The 24826-nt window shown below is 42.7% G+C and overlaps 1 protein-coding gene across 1 annotated transcript in view; it reads left to right on the forward strand.

The window, feature by feature from the left end:
- The window catches only part of FRMD3 (FERM domain containing 3), a 312880-nt gene that overhangs the window by 192774 nt on the left and 95280 nt on the right, over positions 1-24826 (forward strand). The window contains exons 4-5 of the mRNA XM_081236436.1: positions 12921-12999; positions 18356-18453. Of these exons, the coding sequence (XP_081092562.1) occupies positions 12921-12999; positions 18356-18453 (177 nt within the window). The remainder of the gene's footprint in view (positions 1-12920; positions 13000-18355; positions 18454-24826) is intronic.

The raw sequence follows: 24826 nt of genomic DNA on the forward strand, positions 1-24826 counted from the left end.
TGTCATAAATTAGTTGACCATATATGGGTGGATTTATTTCTGGGCTGTCTCTTCTGTTCCATTGATCTATGTGTCTGTGTTTATGCCAATACCATATTGTTTTAATTATTATAGCTTTATAATAGAGTTTTAAATCAGGGAGCATGATGCCTCCAGCTTTGTTCTTCTTTCTCAAGATTTTTTTGGCTCTTTGGGGTCTGTTGTGGCACGATACAAATTTTAGGATTAAACATTTTCTGTGAAAAACACCATTGGAATTTTGATAGGGATTCTATTGAATCTGTAGATTGCTTTGGGTAATATGGACATTTTAATAATATTAATTTTTCCAATCCATGAGCATGGAATATCTTTACATTTATATGTATCACCTTCAGTTTCTTTCCTTAACGTCATGTAGTTTACAGTATACAAGTCTTTCACCTCCTTGGTTAAATTTATTCCTAGGTATTTTATTCTTTTTGATGCAATTGTAAATGGGATTGTTTTCTTAATATCTATTTCTTTTTTTTTTTTAAGGGAACACTATTTATTTATTTATTTAGTTTTGGCTGTGTTGGGTCTTCGTTTCTGTGCAAGAGCTTTCTCTAGTTGTGGCAAGTGGGGACCACTCTTCATCGTGGTACATGGGCCTCTCACTGTTGTGGCCTCTCTTATTGTGGAGTGCAAGCTCCAGACGCACAGGCTCAGTATTTGTGGCTCACGGGCCTAGTTGTTCCGTGGCATGTGGGATCCTCCCAGACCAGGGCTTGAACCCGTGTCCCCTGCATTAGCAGGCAGATTCTCAACCACTGCACCACCAGGGAAGCCCTTAATATCTATTTCTGATAGTTTGTTATTAGTGTATAGAAACACAGCAGCTTTTCACTGTTGAGTATGTTAGCTGTGACTTGTCATAAATGGCCTTTATTATGTTGAAGTATGTTCTCTCTATACCCACCTTGTTGAGAGTTTTTATTAAAAGTGGATGGTGAATTTTGTCAGATCCTTTTTGTGCAACTATTGAGATGATCATATTATTTTTATATTTTATTTTTTAAATGTGGTGTATCACATCAGAAGTATTTTTTATAATTATGGAGTCAAACAGGGTTTCCTAAGGAAAACATCAAACCCAGAAGTAACAAAGCAAAATGCTAACAAATTTGTACAAAACTTAAATGTTTGTACTAGAATATCTGGCTTGTTCACTGAGCAGAGTAGATTCTCAGTAAATATTTGTTGGATGAATGAGTATAAAAATGAATTATAAACAAATTAAAATACAAGCAAAATAATGGGAAGAATATTTGTCAAATATATAAAAAGTAGTAATATGCAAAATATATAAAGTATGATGCTACAAACCCAAAGATAAACAACTCAATAGAAAAATGTAAAAAAACACATAGCAGGAATAAAAATAAATGGCCAATAAACTCATAAACAGATGCTCAACATCATTAGTAAGAAGAAAAATACAAATTAAAACAAGATATTTTTGTTTATTATTCTGAGAAAATTCTAAATATTGATAATATCCAGTTGCTGTGGATGAGGGTAACACTTCTGGTGGGAATGTATAAAACTGGTAAAGCCATTTGGGAGGGAAATTTGGCCATATCTTTCAAGATTAAAAATGCCTATCTCGGGCTTCCCTGGTGGCGCAGTGGTTGAGAGTCCGCCTGCCGATGCAGGGGATACGGGTTCGTGCCCCGGTCTGGGAAGATCCCACATGCCACGGAGCGGCTGGGCCCGTGAGCCATGGCTGCTGAGCCTGCGCATCCGGAGCCTGCGCTCCGCAACGGGAGAGGCCACAACAGTGAGAGGCCCGCGTACCGCAAAAAAAAAAAAAAAAAAAAAAAAAAAATGCCTATCTCTTTTGATCCAATGTCACTTCTGTGAATCTATTGAAAGCAAAATTGATTCTGTAACAGGTATATGTGCAAGGATGTCCACTGCAGTATTGCTTATAACACTGAGAATTGGAAGCAATAAAAAGCCTAGAAACTTTGGCAAGGCTAAATAAATTATGTGGAGTACATGTAGTCATTTAAAGGAATGAAACAGACATATATTATTGACATCAAAGTATTTTTTAGATATATAGTAGAGTTTAAAAAGCAAGTTAAATTCCACATATAAAATGATCCATTTATATGAAAATAAAAAGGTTATTTTATATGAATATGTAAGTGCACAGAAGAAGGACTAAAAAGATATATACTGACTGTGGTTACCACTGGGGAAGAGAATGAGGTAGAGAGAAGTGAGGTCCTCATGTTTTATTACATATAGTTATATTTTACTCAGATCTCTTACAGTGAGAATATATTCATGTATCACTTGGTAATAAAAAAGAGAAAATAAGAGGAAGCTTTATGCAAAAGTCAAGAAAGGAATAAAGATAGAGAGGAAGAAAAGGAATCAAAGTGCATTAAGCATGTACAATAGAAATAGAGACCTAGATGAAAGAAAGCCCATTTAGTCTTCTAAAGAGGCTCTCTGCTTAATCCTGGCTGGTGCCTGATTAGCCCACCAGAGTAGTTAAGATCTTATTCTTGCTCTATTTGTCAGGTACTATGCTGCTGCCAAGTTCTGTGAAGGGACAGGGGTTCTTGGAAATGGCTTCTGCATGCAAATCAAGGTGGGGAAGACCCCCATCCTCTGTGTAACACATGGATTTGATTCAGCCATAAGAGCAATCTTGAGTCAAATTGCTGGCTGATGTCTTTTGTGCTCCCTCCCCTAAGTTACAGTGGTCTTTCATGGAAGCCTGAGACGGCGTGTAATTTGTGTCTCTGGTAATATTTATGAAACTTCATGTTTATGTCGCATTCCTTAGCTTTTCCGTAGTCCTGGGAGCTAACCTAATGAATAGGTCCGTAGCTGCTGAATGATTTTGTCAATAGGGAGCATATATTCCTCTGTAGCATAGGCAGAGAATACCAGGAGCATAGACTTTGCTCTGGTGTCAGGAACAGGAGAACAGCCACAGGTCCATACCCATTCATGAGGACAGTTGATGCCTGACTCCCAATTCTGTTCTTCCAATTATTCCCTGTGCTGAGTATTATTAGTTCCGAAGGCTGCCGTAACAAACTACCATACACTGGCTGGCTTAAAACAATAGAAATTTATTCTCCCACAGTTCTGGAGGCTTAGAAGTCGAAATCAAGATGTCAACAGGGCCATGCTCCCTCTGAAGGCTCTTCTAGCTCTTGCTGGTTGCTGGCCAGCCTTGGCATTCCTTCCTCAGCTTGTAGCTGCATCATCCCAGTGTCTGCCTCCACCTTCACATTGCCTTCTCCCTGTGTTTCTCTGTGTCTGTGTCCAAGTTTCCTTCTCCTTTCTCTTATAAAGGTATCAGTCATTGGATTTAGGGCTCACCCTAATGTAGTATGGCCTCATCTTAATTAATTACATCTTCAAAGACCCTGTTTCCAAATAGTGTCACATTTGGAGATTTCAGGTGGATATGAAATGTGGGGGGACACTACCCAGCTCACTGCACCGAGCACCCCAATTTAGATTTCCCACACCCTTCAGCATTCTTATTTACTTTTTGGGTGACCTTCATGCTTTTGTTTGGTGGCTCATTTTCCCTCCTTTGTGTATGTGTTCTTCTTTGCTGAACTTGACCATATGCTTCTGACAGTAAAGCTTCATACATTTTACTTCTCCAAACACCCATAGTCTCAGTAACCCCATCTCTAGACCTATTGGGGCAGCCTGTCCCATTGCCCTCATGTGTATATACATGCTCATCTAATCAGTTCCCTAGTATTTAGTTTGGAAGATTTCTTTACTTGGTCCATGGCTTACTACAAGGCTAGGCATGTGATCAGTTCATAATAAATGCTTGTTGACTAGAATCAAAATACTTTCTTTAGGGAGCAGGCAGAAGAATTTAAACTGCTATGTTCTTTAAAACAAAGCAAAACACACACATCTGAACAAAACGCATTGCATAATCAAGTACGTGACACTAAGTTCCCAATCGCTGTGGAATAGTCTTGGCTGGTTTTGCTCTTTCCAGTTTTCTTCTTTACAATGCTTCTGTCCAGCTTTGGGAGCAGGTTTCTTTTATTCTAGTCACAGCTCAGTACGGTTGGCCAACTTTCTCTTTTTCTCCCAGGTTTAACAATTTCATCCAAAATTTCCATTTTTAATCCTTCTTTCAAAGGATTAAAATACAATTTCCTATAATAATTTCCTATAATTAGTTTCCTATCAACTAATTTCCTATAAAAATTATTTCCTATAAATAATTTCCACATTGTGCTCTTTCTTTATTTTCCATCATGGATAGAAATAATGATAATAAAAGTAATGACAAAAACCCTTAATTTTATAATGTGCAATTCTAAATGATGTGTACATTTAATAAGCCACAGATTTCTAATTTTTAACCTTATCCTTATGATGTGGTTGGTGGTGACATTGATGTCATTTTGATTGGGTACAATGGTGGGCTTTGGGGAGGACCCAGCACTCCTTGTGGGAAGGAGGGAATGTGTCAGGGGTGGTGGAAAAAGCAGAGGAAAAGGAGTATCCTCCAGCAGAAGCCCTTATGTCACCGGGGAGATACTTTCAGGGCTTCCTTCTTCCTTCAGGAGTGCCCATATTGTTTCATAACGGACCACGTGATTCAAAACTACAAGTGTGTTGGCAGCATAAAAGTCTGAATGATAACCATGATGGGCCAAGAGATTCCATGCTTGGTCTGTCAGTACTAGAGGTGGTTCAAATGCGGGTCAACCAGGTTAGGAAAGCTCTATTCATATCTGTTTCCCTTTGTTTGGAAATACTTTATAATGCCTCATTTTTAGATGCAGTTTTGTAGTAAAAAAATCTCAGTACTAAGTTACATAAGTAATTGCATTAGGCTGTTATAATTATTATTATTATTATTACTAGTTGATTTATGCCAACCAGCATAACTCCTGAGGGGCCAGTTAGTTACACAACATCTGTAGCAAGCAGGCATCTGGATCTCTTGCCTTAAGTTATTTCATGTACTTTTGCTAACTTTTTTTTGGCTGAAACTCTCAGGTCACCGCACCCTAGTCCCAGGCAGCAAAGCTCTTCTTTAGAAGCAGGACTGCCAAATATCTCTTCCTATGTACACCTATTTCCTGTGTATTCCATCCCCACTCCTTCCTGAAAAATGACAGTTCCCCTCTCACCCTTTGAACCAGGATATAGGACTTAGGTCAAGTTGAAGGGCTCTGCCTCATCCATGTCGGTTTCTTCTTCAACCTCTAGAGTAGTAATAACTCCTGTGGGTTTAGTGTGAAGGTCTCAGGCAGCCTGCTGAGTGCTCGGCATTATTAACTTGTGCCATTCTCATGGTGGTCTCTGTAACAGGGCCCCTGGGTCAGACCCAACCTGCTGTCTGGTTTTGTATGGCCACAGGCTGGGAATAGTTTCCATATTTTTAAATGGTTGGAAGAAAAAAAGAAAAGATGATATTTTGTGCCATATGAGGAGTACATGAAATTCAGATTTCTGTGTTTTATTGGAACACATCATGCCATTTGTTTACATCTTGTCTGAGGTTGCTTTCACGCTACCACAACTGAGGGGAGTAGTTGAGATAGTGACCTTGAGACCTGCAAAGTGAAAAATATTTACTGTCTTACCCCTTATAGAGAATTTTTTTTTTTTTTGGTGGTACGTGGGCCTCTCACTGTTGTGGTCTCTTCCCCCGCGGAGCACAGGCTCCGGACGCGCAGGCTCAGCAGCCATGGCTCACGGGCCCAGCCGCTCCGCGGCATGTGGGATCTTCCCGGACCGGGGCACGAACCCGCGTCCCCTGCATCGGCAGGCGGACTCTCAACCACTGCGCCATCAGGGAAGCCCCTTATAGAGAAATTTTGCAGATCCCTACTTTAGGTGGCTGGTTGCACTATTATCCCCATCTTACAGATGAAGAAATGTAAGCTGAGAGCTTTAAGTTTGTCTGTAGCCACTTGTCCAAATGGTGAACTTGAGATTAAACATGTTGGATATCTAAGTCCCTGTTGGAGCTCCTCTTGAGCAGCATAGGCAGTCGGAGAATTCCAAGAACAAGTATTTGTGAGGGAGCTTCTCAGCACTCCAGTATCCTCTAACAGAGTTCTTAGAGTGTGACTTCATTCTGTGCACGTGTGTGTATGTGGGCAGGCCTGTGTGTATGATTAAAGCATAAGAGAGAGCTATAACAGGGGGAGGATGAATTAAATAAATATTTTTTTAAATCCCTGCTTTAGAAATAGAGGAGATGCGGTACCAGTGACATCTTGGAGGCTACTGCTTGTCATTTCAGTAAAAGAGGGATGGAAGGATTATCCCTGCTGTTGATGATGATAGTAACAGTTGTTGCTGAATGATAATAATCACTTCCAGCTAGAAGAGAGCAGTCGTTAAGAGAGCAGTTCTCTGTGGCTGGCTTATTTGATCATATCCCAAGAGTTATAGTTCGGTAAATGAGTGAGTGAGTAATGCTTTGCCCTTTTGGCGCTGTCGTTTTGCACATGTGCAGAAAGAGTGTGTGCTCCTGAGCTGTTTCATCACGGAGTGCCGCTCATCAGCATCCCTGGGAGCACTGCTGCCCAACGGAGAGGTGGGGTGTGGTCCTCAGCTCTCACTCTAAAAGCCCTGGAAGGAGCTGGGAGGGACAGTGTTCATTTGGTTGGGAATAAAAAGGTGTCAGTTGTTCTGAACAGGCCAGGAACCCCTGACGCCTACTTGGAGTCCTTTGGAATGCAAGCCTCTTATTTGTGGGGTGTTAGGGGTCCTTTCTGCAACCAAACCCTTTGAAATATTTCTCCAGAGTCTGAAGGAGTCTGACAATCAGTCACTTTTTTTTTTTTTTTTTTTTTGCCCAAGAGAGTCCCAGAGGAGGGAGTCGTAAGAGAGACATATTCCAGGTGTGGGTATTGCCCTAACATCTGCCTGCCAGAGCCATGGGCTCTATGCCTTGACTACTGTTTGAAGGAGTTTGTGAAAGTTTTTCATACCTGTCAGCCAGAATGTGTATGAGAAAGATCTTGAGTTTATGTGTATATTCCCAAAGTTATGTTTTTTGTTTTTTCTACTATTCTTTACGGTGATTGGAGGAAGACCACTGCATTTTAAGGAAAGCTGCTAAGGGATGTTTCACTAGCAAAAGCAAACACAAAAAAATGAGATTTGTTTTTACAAACGTTTGAGGATGGTTGTTGGTTAAAAATAGAAAGTCATTTTTTTCATTTTCACCAGGGAGCCTGCCTGCTCACCTAATCGTTTCTTATCCCCATCCCCATTTCTGGGCAAGGTTTCAAAGTGGAGATGAGGAAGTCTGTCTCTGCTTTATAAATGGCTATTCCTCTCCCCGTGTTCTCAATGTTAACAAACCACCCAAATGATAATACCCTGAGATCTGCCGATGCAAAAAGGGACCCCTAAGCTGCCCTGTGGTGACACTTGGCCTCCCCAGCCCTCGTCTGGCAGGTAGCAGAGGGCTGTGGGAGAGGAGCCCTGCCGTTTTCAGTGCAAATACATGCTCCTGGCATTTTAAAGTGGAGTTTTGCATTTTTTCCCTTCTCTGCTCCTCAGCGGTGTTCTCATTGTTAGCACTTACATGGCTGAGTAAATGCTTTTCAGCTGTTGACTTAAGTAAAATTCAGTCTTCTACATCTCTTCCCTCCCATTTCCAAACTCCCCTTTCCTTCTCTTCTTCTCGTAGGAGTGTTTACCTAAATGTGAGCTTTTGTTTGTTGGGATATTGTGCCATGTGCACATACCAAGAGCCCACTGGATCTGTCCGAACACCTCTGGGGAGGTCAACGTGAACCCCGATGCTGTTCCCTCTTCCAAAGCAGGAACAGAGAAGTTAAGTGTCTTGCTCAAGGTCACTGTCTGAAGTCCCTTTTGAAGTTTGGGCACTCATACCCTGGGGGATTTGGGGTTGCCACCACCCCGTGTGCTTCTATCACTGATGCCAAAGCCTTAGTACTACAGGAGAAATGAACTATGGTGTTGCCCACCATGGGGTGACCATGCTGCCCAATCTAGTAAAGCCGCATAGTGGCTCTTCATGATGACACTGTCGGGGAAGGGCCCTGAGCAGAGTGTGGGCTTTATTGCCTGCGTGTTACCTCCATGCCAGGTGTTTCCTGCTCTGCAGATAGCTCCTTCATCAGACATTTCCAACTCTGATTCTGCGCCAAATGTTTGGCACAAGTAAGAGGCATCCTTTGCTTCCTTCCTCTGTCCCTGTAGCTTAAGAATAAAAAACATGGAAGCTTGAATGGCAGAGACACTGAACTGCTAGGAGAAGGGGTAGGCTCATCTCCAAAAGGGGATTTCGGGGCTTCCCTGGTGGCACAATGGTTGAGAGTCCGCCTGCCGATGCAGGGGACACGGGTTCGTGCCCCGGTCCGGGAGGATCCCACATGCCGCAGAGCGGCTGGGCCCGTGAGCCATGGCCGCTGAGCCTGCGCGTCCGGAGCCTGTGATCTGCAACGGGAGAGGACACAACAGTGAGAGGCCCGCGTACCACAAAATTAAAAAAAGGTGAGGGGGGGGGCGGATTTCGACCTTAGACTCATACCGGGGAGCACATGCCGGCTATCACCTGGAGCCTGGGAAAGCTCCTTTTCCAGAATTTACACAGCTGGTGTTTTGACCCCAAACCACTGCCAACACCCATGGGGGGTTGTTTAATGATTAAAAATTTTAAATAGTTGTATTTCTCCCCTTGTTTAGTTTTCTAGAAGGTAGTAAAGAGAATTGCACTTACATTTGTGGATTTGGTTGCGTGGAGATGAGAAAAAGGGAATGGGTGGGGGTGGTCTTCCCTTATCCCTTAAATCCTTTATTCTCCTCCATAGCATTTATGACCTTCAATATCCTATATATTTTGCTTATTTATTTTGATTTTATACCTGTTTACCCCACTAGAATGTGTCCTCCCTGAAGACAGAATTGCTTGTATTTATATCTAAACCTGGGCCTGATACCTAATAGGTACTCAGAATTTTTGTTGATTGAATTCATTAATCCTTCCACTAGACGTAGCTATTTGAACCAACTCCAGAGTCCCTGAATTTGTTCCAGATGTTTAAGGGCGGAGGCTGAATTGTAGGACCTGAGATTTTCAAAATATAAATCCTAGAAATTGCTATAATGATTCAGACGGTAGACCTTCTAGACTAGTATTTTGATGGGATGAATGTTATGGCAACACCTGGCTGTTCGCCTTGACATCTGACTCAGAGGTTGGGTGGGCATCATCATTCATTCATTCAGCCAGACAGGCAGAGAGTCGATCTTTTATCAATAATTAGCTCTGGGGATAGAAAGCTGAACAAGATATATAGGCCCATTCCCTCATAAATCTTGTCATCTATAACTAGATCAACATTTTGGGGGGAAATTATTTATCTTTCCCGCCTCTTCCAACCCTCTGAAGAAGCATTCCTTAGTGTCAGTGATGCTGGATCAATATGAGACAACAGTAGGGGTATGTATGATGGTGGAAGAAAATGGGTAGAAAATTTCAGACTTGAAAAGTGCTGCCTCCTGATTTTTCTGCTACCTGCTTGCATCCCTTCTCTGATAAGGGGTCTAGTGGTGAGCATATCACTAGTACCTTGTATTAGTTTCTTCCATGATCACATCCTAGCAAATGGCAAGATGCTTAGTGACTTTTTTCTGTATGGCTTAGCAATAGCATATATGAAAAGAATTCCAGCTGTTGGTCTTTTGTAGATTCAGAGGGAGTCAACATTGAGATGAGGCTGTTGAGGGTGAGCAACAATTATGTCCAAAGCGAGGCCAGTGATGGTCCCCTCACTTGAGCAGCTCTGGCAACCCCTGGAGCCCTGTGCTTGAGGAAACACAGAGGAGGGAAGAATACACCCAGGGTGAGGGCACTCAAAACTGTTTCATATGAGGAACAGTTAAAAGAACTGGGGATGTTTATTTTAGAGAAGACTCAGAAGAACCATAAGTTCTGTCTTCAAATGGTGGAAGGGCTCTCCATGTGGGAGAAGCATTAGATCATTCTGGAGCCTCAGGTCTTGGAACAAGGATGGCTGGGTGATAGGGCTTCCTACAGTCAGGGTATTGAAAGGTGGCCGCCTGGGGAGCCACCTCTGAGCCTCACTGCTTGATCCCTTAGGAGGAATGCAAGTCCTAATTTGTATCCTATCCGATGAGCCCAGATTCCTATTGAAGCCAGCCTAGGGCATGGCAAGCAGATATGCTGACCAGGTAGAAGAGAAAATGACAGCTCTCATTTGGGTCTGCCTTCTGTGATCCTCCTTTCCTCTGTTTGCCTTCGGTCAGCTGATTTTATTCCCCAAAATTCAAATATTCGGAGTCTCTATTAAAATATATATATTTAATAATATATGAAATAGTTAATGATACATGGAATAAAAATACATGCATTTAATGATATATATATAATATACATTATTATTATATATAATATATATATTATATACATGATAGAGTTGCTTGTATTGTAATGTGGGAACAACCTGAATGATGATTAAAAAAGAATAGTTGAGTAAATTCTAATGTATTATATGAACCATTATGCAGTTATTATGGACAATGAGTTAGATCTGTATCTACTGCCCTAGATGGATGGGCAGGCTAGAGAGTTAAATGAGAAAAGCAAGAAAAACATATTCAATACATAGTATGAACTTGTTTTGTGAGAATAGATTATATTTTAAATATTACATATATAATCATGTTGGCATATAGTTTGTGTGAGGATGGCAAAAGTGGGGAAGCATAGAGATGAAGTGGTTGTTAACAGTGGTTGGAGAGTTTTGGGTGGGGTGGGGACCTGAGGGACAGAAGGGGCAGGAATAGAGACAAAGTGAAGGAAAGTAAGAGGGGGCGGCTCATCCATCTGTCTGTCTATCAATATCCATCTATCTACCTATCTATCATCTATCTATCATCTGTCTATCTAGCTTCATTGGTTGTGCTTAAACATGCCTTAATTTTGAGGACTTTAATAAAAGAAAGGAGAAAGAAAGAAAGGAGAAAAAGTCTTTCTCTTTTATGCTATTTTCTTTTTTTTTACTCTGTTGCTCTTATAAAAACTGTCTCAACGTTTCTATTAAGGACACTCCAGAGGTTTTATAATAAAAAAAAACTATTAGTTTTCATTCTTTTGAGATGATGATTTAAACAGTTGAAAGAAATCTGGGGAACGTATAAAGATAAAATATTTTGAATCAAAATTGAGTTTCAGGATATCGTGAAAGATGAATGACTTAAGAATCATTTGTACTTTTCTTCATTGTTTCTTTGCTGTATAAGAGGTGTCCATTTTCTCCTAGTGCTCCAGAAAAATGTTCCCTTTCTTAAATCTAGGGAACACAGGGTCAGGTTAGAAGCACCCAACTCAGTTAAGAAATTTGCTAGTTTCTGGTGGGGAAGTGGAGCATTAAGTGGAGGGTTCTGACATCTGTGTGTGTGTGTGTGTGTGTGTGTGTGTGTATTTTTGATCAGTTTTTCTCTGGTGAAGTATCCAGTAAGATGCTGCTATGTTTTTCTGGGATTTGTATACTTTCTTTCAAACTATTTTAAATAATTGTTTTCCATATTAAATTATCCTCATTATACATTCATTTTTGATGCCGATAGTTCTTTCTACATAAAGGATTTGTCTACATACAGAATAGCCCCAGATGTTGTAGAATTGGCTGGTGATTTAACCCCTGCTGATTATGAAAGAAGATTTGAGACAGAATAGGGTGCTGTTTCATATTCACATTTGGATGTAGTCTCAGAGCTGATCCCAAGCAGCCATACTGATACAGAGACAAATAATGAGCGGGTATGTCAGATCCATAGAAATAATCATACTAACCATCGTATTTCTTTGATTTTAAGATGCTCATTTTATTTACTAACTGAAATCTGAATGCATCTTACTGCACTTGTGTGCATTTATTAGATTAATATTGCAAGTCAACAGTGGTCTTATAATTAAAAGAAATCCTATAGAATCCCCTTGACTGGCTATTGAGTTCTGGAAGTTTTAATGCAATTAGAACATTCCGGAATCAATGAACCTCAACCAGAATTTCAGCCTGCATAGTGCTATCCTGATTTAGACAAAGCAGGAAGTTATAAAAGTGTTTCTTTTCATGCAAGCAACTGCCTCATTGATAGATAACACTAAAATAATCCTAAAATTATATGAAGTAGGATCTGTGCATGGCGACTCCATTTTTAAAATCCTGATTTTAGGGCAACGGCACCATCACTTTGGGAAATCTAGTCATGTGCAGTGACATTTTTCCACCTCACAGGCTAAAAAAATATTTCACTAGGCCAAAAACCTGAGTGGTACTTATGAACAATTTATCTGTCAGAAGAGAGTGGGAAGAATGGAAGAGAAAATGTTATTTGAATCTGTGACCTGGAGAGAAGGAAAGAGCCATGACATGGAAAGCTGTGCTGACTGACTAGATTGCCTGTATCCTGAGTTTGCTTTAGGTGTCTTGTCAAGCATTTCCATTGAGGTTTTTTTTTTTTTTTTTTTTTTTTTTTTTTTTTTTTTTGCTGTATGCGGGCCTCTCACTGTTGTGGCCTCTCCCGTTGCGGAGCACAGGCTCCGGACGCGCAGGCCCAACGGCCATGGCTCACGGGCCCAACCGCTCCGCGGCATGTGGGATCCTCCCAGACCGGGGCACGAACCCGTGTCCCCTGCATCGGCAGGCGGACTCTCAACCACTGCGCCACCAGGGAAGCCCGATTTCCATTGAGTTTTGTTGTCACTGTTGCTTCCTTTTCTTGGGCATAATATCTGTTCTTTCAGAAAATCCCCCTGCCCCTCCCCCCAGGCTAAGCTGGAAGGCTTCATGGCTGACTCTCCTGTGTGTGTTTGAGTCCATGGTCTTTTGCTGCTTTTCTCATGCTTTTTCTTTATGACGTTTCAGCTCATCCACCATACACCATGTGCTTTAGAGTGAAATTCTACCCACACGAACCCTTGAAGATTAAAGAAGAGCTCACCAGGTATTTTGTTTGTTTGTTTATTTGTATGTTTAACGTGCCCCTTGAAGCAGCCAGGGCCTCTGAGTTTTACTCTTGTCTAGAGCGGAGTGTCTCCACCAAGCAGGCGCTCAGCTCAGCATTTGGCTTGGAATGTTTCTCTTACACTTAATTGTCTTGGGACTTTTCAAACCATTGTCATTGGGACTGTAATTAACTGCACAAAAAAGCAGTGGGTTTAAGGAGGAGGTGCTCTCTGAAAACACCTGACAGTGGGATGCTAAAAATAAATAGAAGATGACTGCATTTAGGATATGGGCAAATTCATAGCTAGTGCAGCCCCTGGGACCTGTCTTTTGGATCTAAGCTTTTCTGAAGGGAAAAGATCCCTTGACAGAATGATGAACTTTTTTGTCATCCCACATTCCACTTGCTAAATGACCGACCGCGGAGCCGGCTTCCCTCTCCTTGTAGACTCTTCTCAGCCCAACTCTCTGCATTTTTCTGGTTCTTGGGCCAGGGCCACGTGCAAATAGTCCACCTTCTGGGGGTTTGGCTTCCGTGAACAGCCTTGGCCAATGCCACTGAGCAGGGTCCCGAGAGGGCCAACTCGGTGGATGGAGAAGAGCCCATGTGTGCTTAGCTCTTAATGAGCCTCTGATCTGGTGACCGAAAAATGTCATTGTGTCTGGTCATCTCTCAGAATAATCTGCGTGGGTCCGAATGCAGCAGAGAAGCAAAGGCAGTTGACTCTGATCATCACGTGCAGAGTCACGTGCTGGGTTCTAGGGTATTGTGCTCTCTCATTATCCACGAGGGTCTGGTAAAGCTCCACCATAGTGACACAAGGTGATGTTGGAAGGGAGCCATTCTCTGTTAGTAATTTGTGCACAGCTGTTGGTGGAGGTTTGTGCTTGGGGACGGGGCAGGGTATGCGTGGGAAAGGAGGTGATGGACATTGTAAGTAGTGGTTGGTGTTTTGCAATCTGGCCTGCTTTTTTTTTTTTTTTTTTAATTAAGGTAAAATTCACCTAACATAAATTTTTTTCACCATTTCAAAGTGTACAATTCTGTAGCATTAAGTACATTCACAATGTAAGGCAACCATCACCATTATCTAGTTCCAGAACATTTCTTATCACCCCAAAAAGAAAGCCTATACCCATTAGCAGTCACTATCCACTCTCCCATCCCCCAGACCCTGGAAACCACTCATCTACTTTCTATCTCTATGGATTTCCCTGTTTTAGACATTTCATATAGATGGAATCAAATGGTATGTGGCTTCGGCCTGCTTTTGGCTTGAAAAATTTATTCATTTATTTGTTAAGTACTTCCTCAGTTCCTGCTGTCTGCAAGGGCTATATGAGCCACCTAAATAAGTAAATAAAGATATTTGTCCTACCCTCTGGGTGCTAACACTGTAATTAGGAAGATCAAATCAAATACTAATGCCAGGCATTATTTCATCAGGGGCCAAAATAGCTCACTTTTGTCACTTGTTTTCTTTAAAATCTTGTCCAGAGGATAAAAATTGAATATGTGTCACAATATAAATTAAGGATGGGTCTTTTGTTGGTGATGTTGAGAAAAGTCCCATTTGAAAGTAAAAGGGTACAAAGTTTTAGTTAAATCCCTCTCAGTTAAATTTGCTAGCACTTTCCTGCATTTGTCTGAATAACTAAGGTATGAATTGTGCGACATTGCAAACATTTTTATGTCTCCAAAGGAAATTAAGACAATACAGGTAGAAATGGGCTTTTCTGAGTCAGCACAGTCCTTAGAGTTCAAAAGGAATCTACAAACTATGGAATGACTCAGGTACTTATGATTTAAACCCTATCTTGAAAGAATTTGGTTTTTATTGTTTGATAAGTTATTTTATCATAAGATTAATCTAAAATTTAAGAATTTAATAAATGAGAAGCTAAGATCACATTCATGACCAGGCTAAGGGGTAAAGAAACATTGAGAAAAAAGCAGTTTTAAAAGAGCAAAACAACAAAAATACTCACCAAAAAGGATATTTGAAATCATTTTTTTAATCCTTTTATCTCTCCATTTACACAGTCACCTTACAGTCCTTTAGATTTCTGAGGCATTTGTAAATGCTATATATAATTGAATGTAGTAAAAGCATGTTGGTTTTAAATTTTTTAGTAAGAACCACCTTTAAATTCATGTTAGATAGAGAAGCATATCATGAATGTTGGCATAATAATGTATGCTCCAGATCCTCTTGTGTTTTTGTTGCTTAATTCTTTCATGCAGGGAGGGGTGAGACTGAAGGAAAATGCATTATTATTATTATTATTTTGGTGGCTATTATATTTAAAAATGAGTATCTGAACCTGAAGCCATTTGTAAGGCTCAGTGGATTATGTGGAATCCATAATAATCCATGATTATCTCTAGAGTTCACTAATATGAGCAAGGACCCCAACTCAGCTGTTGTGAAAGCGGATTTTCTTTTCTCAGGAAGCTTTTGTCAAACTCAATTTCTGAGTTATGGGATCAGAACCCAAATGTCTTATTCATCAGTAAATATTTATTTGAAACTGTTTTCCACTACTAAACTCACCAAAACGTGGAAAGGAATGCTCTTTGTTCAATGCATACGTGCAGCACGTAGAAAAGAAACTTGATGGCATTTAGCCAGGTAGTTCACATTCTTTAAGAAAGGAAAGATCTTATCATCTCAAGTATTTGTGTGACCTTGGTATTGTGAATGATCTAGGGCCATGGTCCTCAAAGTCACGTCCCTGGGTTAGCAGCAACAGCATCACTTGGGAACTTGGCCCCTGCCCCAGACCTGGGATGGGGCCCTGCAATCTGTATGTTCACAAGCCCTCCAGGTAATTTTAAAGCATGTCAAATTTTAAGAACCATTACTCTAACCATTACTTTCAAAAGTATTACTCTAAGGCAGTTGGATTTTCAAAAGTATTAGTTTCTTTAGGCAGATATTAGAGTGTACAATTCAGTGGGTTTAGTATGTTCTTAAAGTTGTGCCACCATCACCGTGATCTCCTTCCAGAACATTTTTATCACTGCAGTAGGAAACCTAGTATTCAAGCAGTCTTTCCCCATTCCCCACTCCCCCCAGCCCCTGGCAGCTACTAAGCTATGTTTTTGTCTCTGTAGGTTTGTCTATTCTGAAATTTTATACAAATGGAATCATATAATATGTGGCCTTTTTTTTTTTTTTTTGCGGTACGTGGGCCTCTCACTGTTATGGCCTCTCCTGTTGCGGGGCACAGGCTCCGGACGCGCAGGCTCAGCAGCCATGGCTCATGGGCCCAGCCGCTCCGTGGCATGTGGGATCTTCCCGGACGGGGGCACGAACCCGTGTCCCCTGCATCGGCAGGCAGACCCTCAACCACTGCGCCACCAGGGAAGCCCATATGTGGCCTTTTATATCTGACTTTTCCCTTAGCTTAATCTTTTCAAGGTTCTTCCATGTTGTAGCATGCATCAGTAGGTACTTCATTCCTTTTATGGCTGAATAATATTCCATTGTATGGATACACCACTTTCTTTTATCCTTTCATCAGTTGATGGGCATTTGGTTTAGCTATTATGAAGAATGCTGCCAAGAGCACTCATATACACATTTTTGTGAGGACCTAGATTCTGATTTAATTGGGTCTAGGGTAGGGTCCACGTTGGTATTGTTTAAAAGCTCCTCCAGGTGATTCTAACATGCAGTCAGGCTGAGAACCTCTGGTTTAGAACCTTATTTCTCAAGTGTGGCCCATGGGCCTGCAGCTCAGCATCACTGGGGAGCTTATTAGAAATATGGACTCTTGGGCCCCACCCAGACCTACTGAACCAGAATCCACATTCTAACAGCATCTCCGGGTAATTCACGAGCTCACTAAAGTGTGAGAGGCACCAGTTTAAGGAGATACTCTGGGTCCTTGATGGCCAGTGTAATACTGTTCCTGTGACAAAATGTACACTAACTCCAGATAAGGAATTTATTAGGGACTACCTTTATGTCCTGCACACAATTCCATACAAAGTTGGGGACAGAGAGTGTCGTTTGAACCTCCATCGTGTGCCCAGTGCCTAGCGCTGTCATGGCATAAAGCGGGTGTGAGATAAAGATTCATCGAGTGGAAGCACCAGGGAGCCACTGAACCCTTCAGTGCATCTGTGTGTCCAGGGATGGTGAGCTCCAGCGCTCGGGGATGTGGGGAGGGGGGGTGCGCCGCCAGCACCTGAGTGATCTGAGCACCTTAGTTATGCGCTCTGAGCGAGGTTGTGCATGAGGCTGCTCACAGGCTGAGTAAAGATCAGATTGTTTGAGCCCTGGAGGTAGTGACTGGGACCGATTGGGTGGTACTCCCCACCTGGCCTCAAGAACCTGGAGAGAAGAAAAAAAGTTTGGTCTCTGCGACTTAAACTTCAAAATAAACAGAAAGAATCTTCACACACCTATAAAGTTAGTCAGAAACAATAAACTCCAGGCCTGAGCCTTCAATGAAAGAATCAGTCCTGCAAAGACATAGGAGGAGATCTGAAGAGGGCGTGATCAGCGTAGAGGAACAGAGGGGACAGTGACAAGATGAGCCTGAGCCAGGGGTGGTAAACTGACACCACCACCCCCCCACCCGCCATCCCCAGCTGAATCAGGCCCACGCGTATTTTTCGTTTGGCACTCCAGTGTTTTCAAAAATAGAGTTTGCTGCAACATTTAAAATTCAAAGGATTTCACTTCTAAACCCATTGCCGTGACGCTGGAGCTGCACAGCAGCTGACCCCTTCGTGGGAGCCAGCACCCTCTGTTCTGCTTCCCGACCCCCTTACCACAGCCTGTTTCACTCAGTAACAGGTTTGTCTGGCCCTGAGGCCATCTGTTTGCCATCCCTGGAGAAGCGGAGAGGACACTAAACAGATGACCGTTCGTGCTGTGAATAAGTTGGCTTTCTGGCCTCATAACCAAGTCTTCTTGAGATTGATTAACATGAGTCTGTCTGCCCCCGGGACTAGTCTCTGTAGACTGAGTCCGATTCCTGAGTCCTCATTACACAGAGAGCTCGGGCAGCCTGTAGCTGAGGTGCTGGTGGTGGTGACAGTGGCTGTGGTTGTCCTTGTGTGGGACTTTCTGCCCGGGACGGTGGCTGCTAGGCCCTGTGGCTCTCCTCCATCCTTCCTGTATCTCTTTGGAAAGGGCCAGCCACACAGCTCTGGAAGCTGCTGCAGACACTTCAGGTTTTCTGAACTCTGGGGGCTCCTCCCAGTTTTCCTCTCCTTGCCCTCTGAGGGGCTTGGGTAGGACTCTGGTGACCCAGGTGCATGAAGCATGAGCAATCCTTCCACTTCTTCCAGGCCTCGGCCAAAACTTAGGGCGACTCTTTCTCCTTTTGCATTGCAGGTACCTTTTGTACCTGCAGATTAAAAGAGATGTTTTCCACGGTCGACTGCTGTGCTCCTTTTCAGATGCTGCCTACCTGGGTGCCTGTATCGTCCAAGGTAAGTGTGGCCACGGCTGCCCATCCCCACCATTGTACTGGACGGTAGAGCTTTGGCTGTTTAGAGACTCCCTCCTCCCCAGCCTGTGCCCATCCAGCCCGTGTCATGGTTTGAGGCCAGGCAGGGCTGGGTACTTAGCAATGGACCCCCGCCTCCCCTTCCCTCCCAAGCCTCTGGGGTCCTGGTGGAAGGCTGGGCTGCAGTGGTCACAGGGGCCTCTGCAAGAACAGAGGTCCTCAAGGCCCCGAGGTAGAGCTCAGACTCTCTGTTTCAAAGGGGCTGGAATGCTTGACTTTATAAGAAGCTCTGAAGGGATATGGGGTGTTCTGTGCTCTGAGCTCCGACCACCAGGTGTGGGGCGTGATGGGTATATTGAGCGGGGAATCTATGTCCAGGAAGGTAGGTGTCAAAGAGGTGTCCTTTCAAACCTTTGAAGTGAAATATCAAAGCATTTATACATATGTATTCACATGAGTAGTATGTGTATATATGTGCACTGTGTCTAATGCTTCAGCTTTTCTAGTCACGGAATATGGTGAGGAGATCACCAGGCTCACAGCCTGTCATTCTGCAGTTTGAACCTGAATTCCCATTTCCTGGTTATTTCACCATAGACAAATGATTTAAACTCTTTAAGCTTCGGTGTCTTCATATATTGAATGAGGTGGTCATACTTGTGTGACAATTTCATGAGACTCATTCTTAGGGTTGAACAAGCCCCAGAAGGTGGGGCATTGGGAAGCAGCAAGCATAGAGGACCCAGGGTAAGCTTCTGGATGTTTTGACCTGTAAGAAAAAAGTGTTTGAGAGAAGGCTGTCTCCAGAGCCCAAGGCAGAGCATCGTCATGGGGACGGGCCCAGGACCCAAGTGAAGAGCGACTCAGATGTTCTGTTCCCCTGGGTCAGCTGGGAGGCAGCTGGCAGCAGGGCCTGCTTGGAGGGAGTCAGGTGTTCCAGCCATTTGTAGCATGAATGCTGATGACATGTTTATGAGAGAAGGGGAGGGTGGAGAGGGGAACTAGGAGAAGAGAGGAGGGCTGGAGGGGAGAAGGAAGGAAGCAGGTGAGGACAAGGGGAGAGAGAGAGATTACCAAGTGAGCATGTCACCCTTATAAAGGATCTGAAATAATGAAGGAGCTTATGATGGGGTCATAAGTGGATCATGACAATCGTCTGTCTGCTCACAATTCCAACCTTCATTCACAGCTTAAGAGAGACACCCATCATTCTCCTGGGGGTTTCACTGTCACTCACCACTGTCCCCATGGGATGCTCTGTGCTGTGAAATAGTTCCTAGGACCCTGTTTCCAGGTGTGTGTGCTCTCTGAGAATTCTGAAGTCTATCTGTGTTGCTTTTCCCACATCCGCTGGGAGGAACCTAGTGCCGCTCAGCAGATTTTGGCAGTGGTGTTAAAACCCTTGGAGATACTCAAGTTTAAAGTTAGAATGACAGTGATAGCCTGATGGCAAATAGTCCTTCCATCTGCCCCAAGGTGGAGTGTGTGCTTCTGAAAGCTGCCTTTCGTATATAGAGCTAAGGAAGGTTCAAACCCCATAGTTCTTCTTCCCTGTGAAGACTGCACGTTCCTAGTTAGGGTGCACTGTCTTCCATGAGGGAAAAGCGAATCGATACTAATCCAAGCAACAGACCGGCATATGAGGATTTCAGGACGCATTTAGGCGTTAGTGAATCATGGTCAGTTGTCCAAGGACAAGCTCAATATGGATCTGTAATGGGAAAACTCTCCATCCTGTTTTATGTTTGAAATAAAGCCACAAAGCCTCCATCCAGATGATCAGGAACCTATTTTATCCCTCGTTGCTGTTATCACTGACCATACTCACAGATGCCGTCGAGAGAGCAGAGTTGGAAGTGAACTCACAGACCTCAAGAAAACCTTTCAGCTCTAAAACGCAGCAGTGTCCATGGACCATTTGTAGCAAATCCAGTAAAAGCTGGATTCATCAAGTTCTCTGATGCTCGGGGTGGTATTACAGCAGCTCTAGAGGTCATTACAAATGCAGATAAAGATCTGCTTTGTCAGAACTGCTTATGCTTACAGAGAGTGATAGGGAACGTGGAGTAAATGATTAGAAAACAGAGGACATGTGACTTTTTACTGGCCCCTTGTTTGCTAACACTCTTTGAAGGAGCATGTTTTAAGCTTCAGAATATTGAGTGTATAAAACAGGCAGCCACCCAGAGTTTTGCCACCTGTACCCACTGCATACAATGAGCATATTCAATACATGCTTTGCATTGTCTTCATAATACCAATTGCAAAACAAACACACGAAACCCTAGGAACCTATTTATGTTCTTTCTTGATACAAATATCTTTCCTGTTCCTTCTACAAAACAGCAATATGGCAGGATTACTGTTCTTATCTCCCCTGCCTGGCGTGTCCAATCCCTGTGGGTCTGTGGCTCCGTCTTGATATTCAGAACTCCGTTCAGATGTCACTTCCTCTGAGAAGTCTTCCTGGACTACTAAAGTAGCCTCTCTCTGCACATCATTCTTCTCATGCCTCTGTTCTGTTGTCTTTTAAGCACTTATATTTGAAATTATCTTGTTGAGTTGTTTGGGGGCTTATTATACGTTGCCCCTTAAGTAGGATCTAAATTCCATGGAAATGGAACCCTGGGGTCTTTTTCACTGCAGTATCCCCGTGTCTGGCGCACAGTAAGTTCTCCACTAAATATGTTAAGTGAACTAGGGCGCTTGCCTAAATTGCACCAATGTATGCTTTATTTCTATACTTGGGAAAGAGTGGTTGTTTCACTACCTCATCCATGTATTTGTCATGTGTTCTCTCAACATTTATTGAAGAGCTCCTAGGTGGCAGGCCAGTGCACTGTGAAGTCCCTGTGGGGGGAAGGGGACAGACAAGTAAACAGGAAGCTGTGATGATGTGTTAATGTCTAAACAGAGGGACACACAGGGTCCCTGCTCTGAACCCAGGAGGGCCCCCCACTCAGCAAGGGTAGTCAGGGAAGGTTCCCAAAGGAGTTGACCCTGGGGCTGTAACGTCCTGTATCTCAAGTTCTTTTGGAGTGAGTCCTCTCCAAACCAGGGGAAATGCCATTGTCATGCTTGCCCTTTGTACTTACCATCACCTGATCACACTCATCCTTTTGCTTCAACTCCTGGATTTTGCTGACAATTAAATTCTCTTTAATTTTAATTTAATGTAACCTTAATTTAAATTCTCACAAGCCATCCCATGTACTGTATGTTATTTGTTGTAACTTTACCCTCATCGTCACATGTGGGAGAGAGAAACACAGGCTCCTTACCCAACTCCTCTATGGAAAACAAAATTTGAAGTCAGAGGTCCTTAATCATTTATAAACGGCCTTTTGCTTCACGGGAAGTCAGAGTTAAAGACAAGCTTTAAGGAACAAGAAAGCTGGGCATGTGATGGGGGAGACGTCGACATTTACCTTGTCAGCAACCCTGTGCAGTTTCCATGGCATTTCTTCTCTAGTTTGCTGGCATTTGCCAGGCTACTTATTTGCTGTGTTTAGCAGTACAAGGCCATTGACAAGTTTTCCTGGAAAGAGAAATGCCCACCCAAAACAAGCACAAACAACGCCACCTGTCAACTGTGCAAGGTGACATTGCATCGGACATGGCCTAGTTTAATATCAGTGGTCCATGCCCTGTGGAAAAGCAGGCACTGGGTTATACCATCCCCTAAATTTTGGGGTCCATAGCCAGCTCACAGGGGCATGTGTATGTGTGTGTGTTTGCGTGTATGTGTAGGTGTGTTATGTGTGTTTCTTTTGAAACTTAGATTGAGTTAATCACCAGTTTGTGGCTCACTTTTCATCACTGGTCCCATCTATTGATTGATTGATTTCCCTTTTTTCATTATTCTCCATTTCTGTTCCTAAAGGCAACAACTGGGTTCATGTATATCTTTGACTTGGCATACATCCTTATAAAATGATTAGTATTGTCTTGTGTGTATATACTCTTAAGTTTCATAAATTAAATGGGGCTATAGAACTCATTTAATCCTTCCTTTTTATGCTCAGAACACTGAGGAATCTATTCACGTTTCTGGGTATACATCTATTTTGTTGCTTTTAATTGCTACAGAGTATCCAGTAGGGTGCATTGCCCATGTGCTATTTACTGCTCCCAGCAATAATGAACACCCAAGTTGCCCCATATCTTTTTTTGCACCTAGAGTTTTTAGAATATACGCCCAGAAATGGATTGCTGGGTAATAATATTAGGCTAACTACTCCCAGCTTGCTCTCTAGAAGAGCCGCCTGCACCAAGAATCTCTGGACGTGTACAAGTACTTCTATTTCTTCATGTCCCTGCCAACACATAGAATCATCCGGCTTCCTAAACTTTTTGTTAATCTCATAGGTGTAAAGTGACATCTTCTAGTTTTGGTTTGCACAGCTCTCATTACTGATGAGTTTGGGCAGCTCTCCATACATGAGGCCTTTGGGTTTCCCCTTCTATGAATTGGCTGTTGATATTCCTTGACCATTTTCCTATTGGAATTCCTGCCCATGTACTTATACATTTGTAGGGGTTCTTTCTTTATTCTAGATATTAGCCTTTGTCAGATTTAGATTTTGCAAATATGTTATTTCAACTTACCTATTATTTTGACTATGATGTCCTTTAATGAACAGAAATATTTTTATTTTGATATGATCAAATTAATCAGTTTCCCCTCTATGGCTGATGGCATTTTGGGTCTTATTTTACTTAAAATAAGTCCTTCCTGGGGGCCTCCCTGGTGGCGCAGTGGTTGAGAGTCCGCCTGCCGATGCAGGGGATACGGGTTCGTGCCCCGGTCTGGGAGGATCCCATATGCCGCGGAGCGGCTGGGCCCGTGAGCCATGGCCGCTGGGCCTGCGCATCCGGAGCCTGTGCTCCGCAACGGGAGAGGCCACAGCAGTGAGAGGCCCGCATACCACAAAAAGGAAAAAAATAATAATAATAATAAGTCCTTCCTCCTGTGGTATACATTTTAAGTTGTTTTCAGAACTCTGTAATTTGAGCTCTATTAAGAAGCTTTAAAGAGCTTTGCTTTCCTCCCAGTTTTATCCTTTTACAGTCATTACATGATTCAACAATGAGGGAGAGTAGATACAGATTACTGAGTTGGATGTGATTTTGCAGATGTGCTTAAGGCATATTGATTTCTATCTACTTCAAAGTCATGTTGGTGATCAAGTTCCTCAGTACCATTTTCCCACCATCTTTAATCTACTTTCCTGGGCCATTTCTGCCTGAGATCCTTCCCCCTTCTGGCTCATTTCCCTTAGCAAGCTTGTGGAATCAGGACAAAGTATTCCCACTGCAAGAGCATCACCTTTGCTGCTTCAGGCTCTGCTCCATGCATATCCTAGGTCCATCTTCTCATAGACCCTCTGGGTGCTCAGAGATGTGCAGGCATTTCTTTTTACCCTTAAAGACCCTCTGGACGTACCCTATATTAGAACCTGGCAACAACTTTAATCTGGGATGCTCAGCCATACTTTGATACACACTCTAATTTGAAGAGCAATCCATTTATTTTAAAGTACAATCCTCTTGGGTACATTTATGTTATGATTTTTCATTGATTGAGCCACACCTGCACAAATATCAGGGCGAGCAGCTCCAGCCAGGGAATTCCTCAACTCAGAAAATTAACTGTGAAAGGAAACTTGAGGAACACCCAGTGGTTTCCAACTACAGGTGGTAACACCTCCTATTGTGGGGAGCATTTGGAAGCATTGGGAGGCATTTTTGGTGGTCATAATATCTGGATGTGCCACCAGCACTTAGTACCTGAAGGGTAGGGGTGCTAAATGTCTTACCATGCCTTGGAAGGTCTGAAACAATAGAGAATTGTTTATTTCTTGTTCATTTCCCCAAATGCTAATAGTGCCTCTTTGAAAAACAATGATTTAAACTCCTTTATTGTATAGATGAAGAAAATGAGACCCAGAGAGTTCGGCAAGTGCCCAAGCACACACAGCTAAATCTGAACTAGAATGTGACCTTCTAGACACTCAGGCTGTGGTCTTTCCATGGATACAAACACATTTCGTTGGGTGAGCTTGTTCCATGATCTTCTTTTGGGTGGTGGGAGCCATTCCGTGTACACCCTGCTCTTGTTTTTTGGGTTTTTTTAACATCTTTATTGGAGCATAATTGCTTTACAGTGTTCTGTTAGTTTCTGCTATATAACAAAGTGAATCAGCTATACGTATACATATATCCCCATATCCCCTCCCTCTTGCATCTCCCTCCCACCCTCCCTATCCCACCCCTCTAGGTGGTGTGACCCTCTAGGTCACAAAGCACCAAGCTGTGCTATGCAGCTTCTTCCCACTATCTATTTTACATTTGGT

This window comes from Mesoplodon bidens, assembly GCF_964165515.1.
Source record: "Mesoplodon bidens genome assembly, chromosome: 6".
In the NCBI taxonomy this organism is placed as follows: Eukaryota; Metazoa; Chordata; class Mammalia; order Artiodactyla; family Ziphiidae; genus Mesoplodon; species Mesoplodon bidens.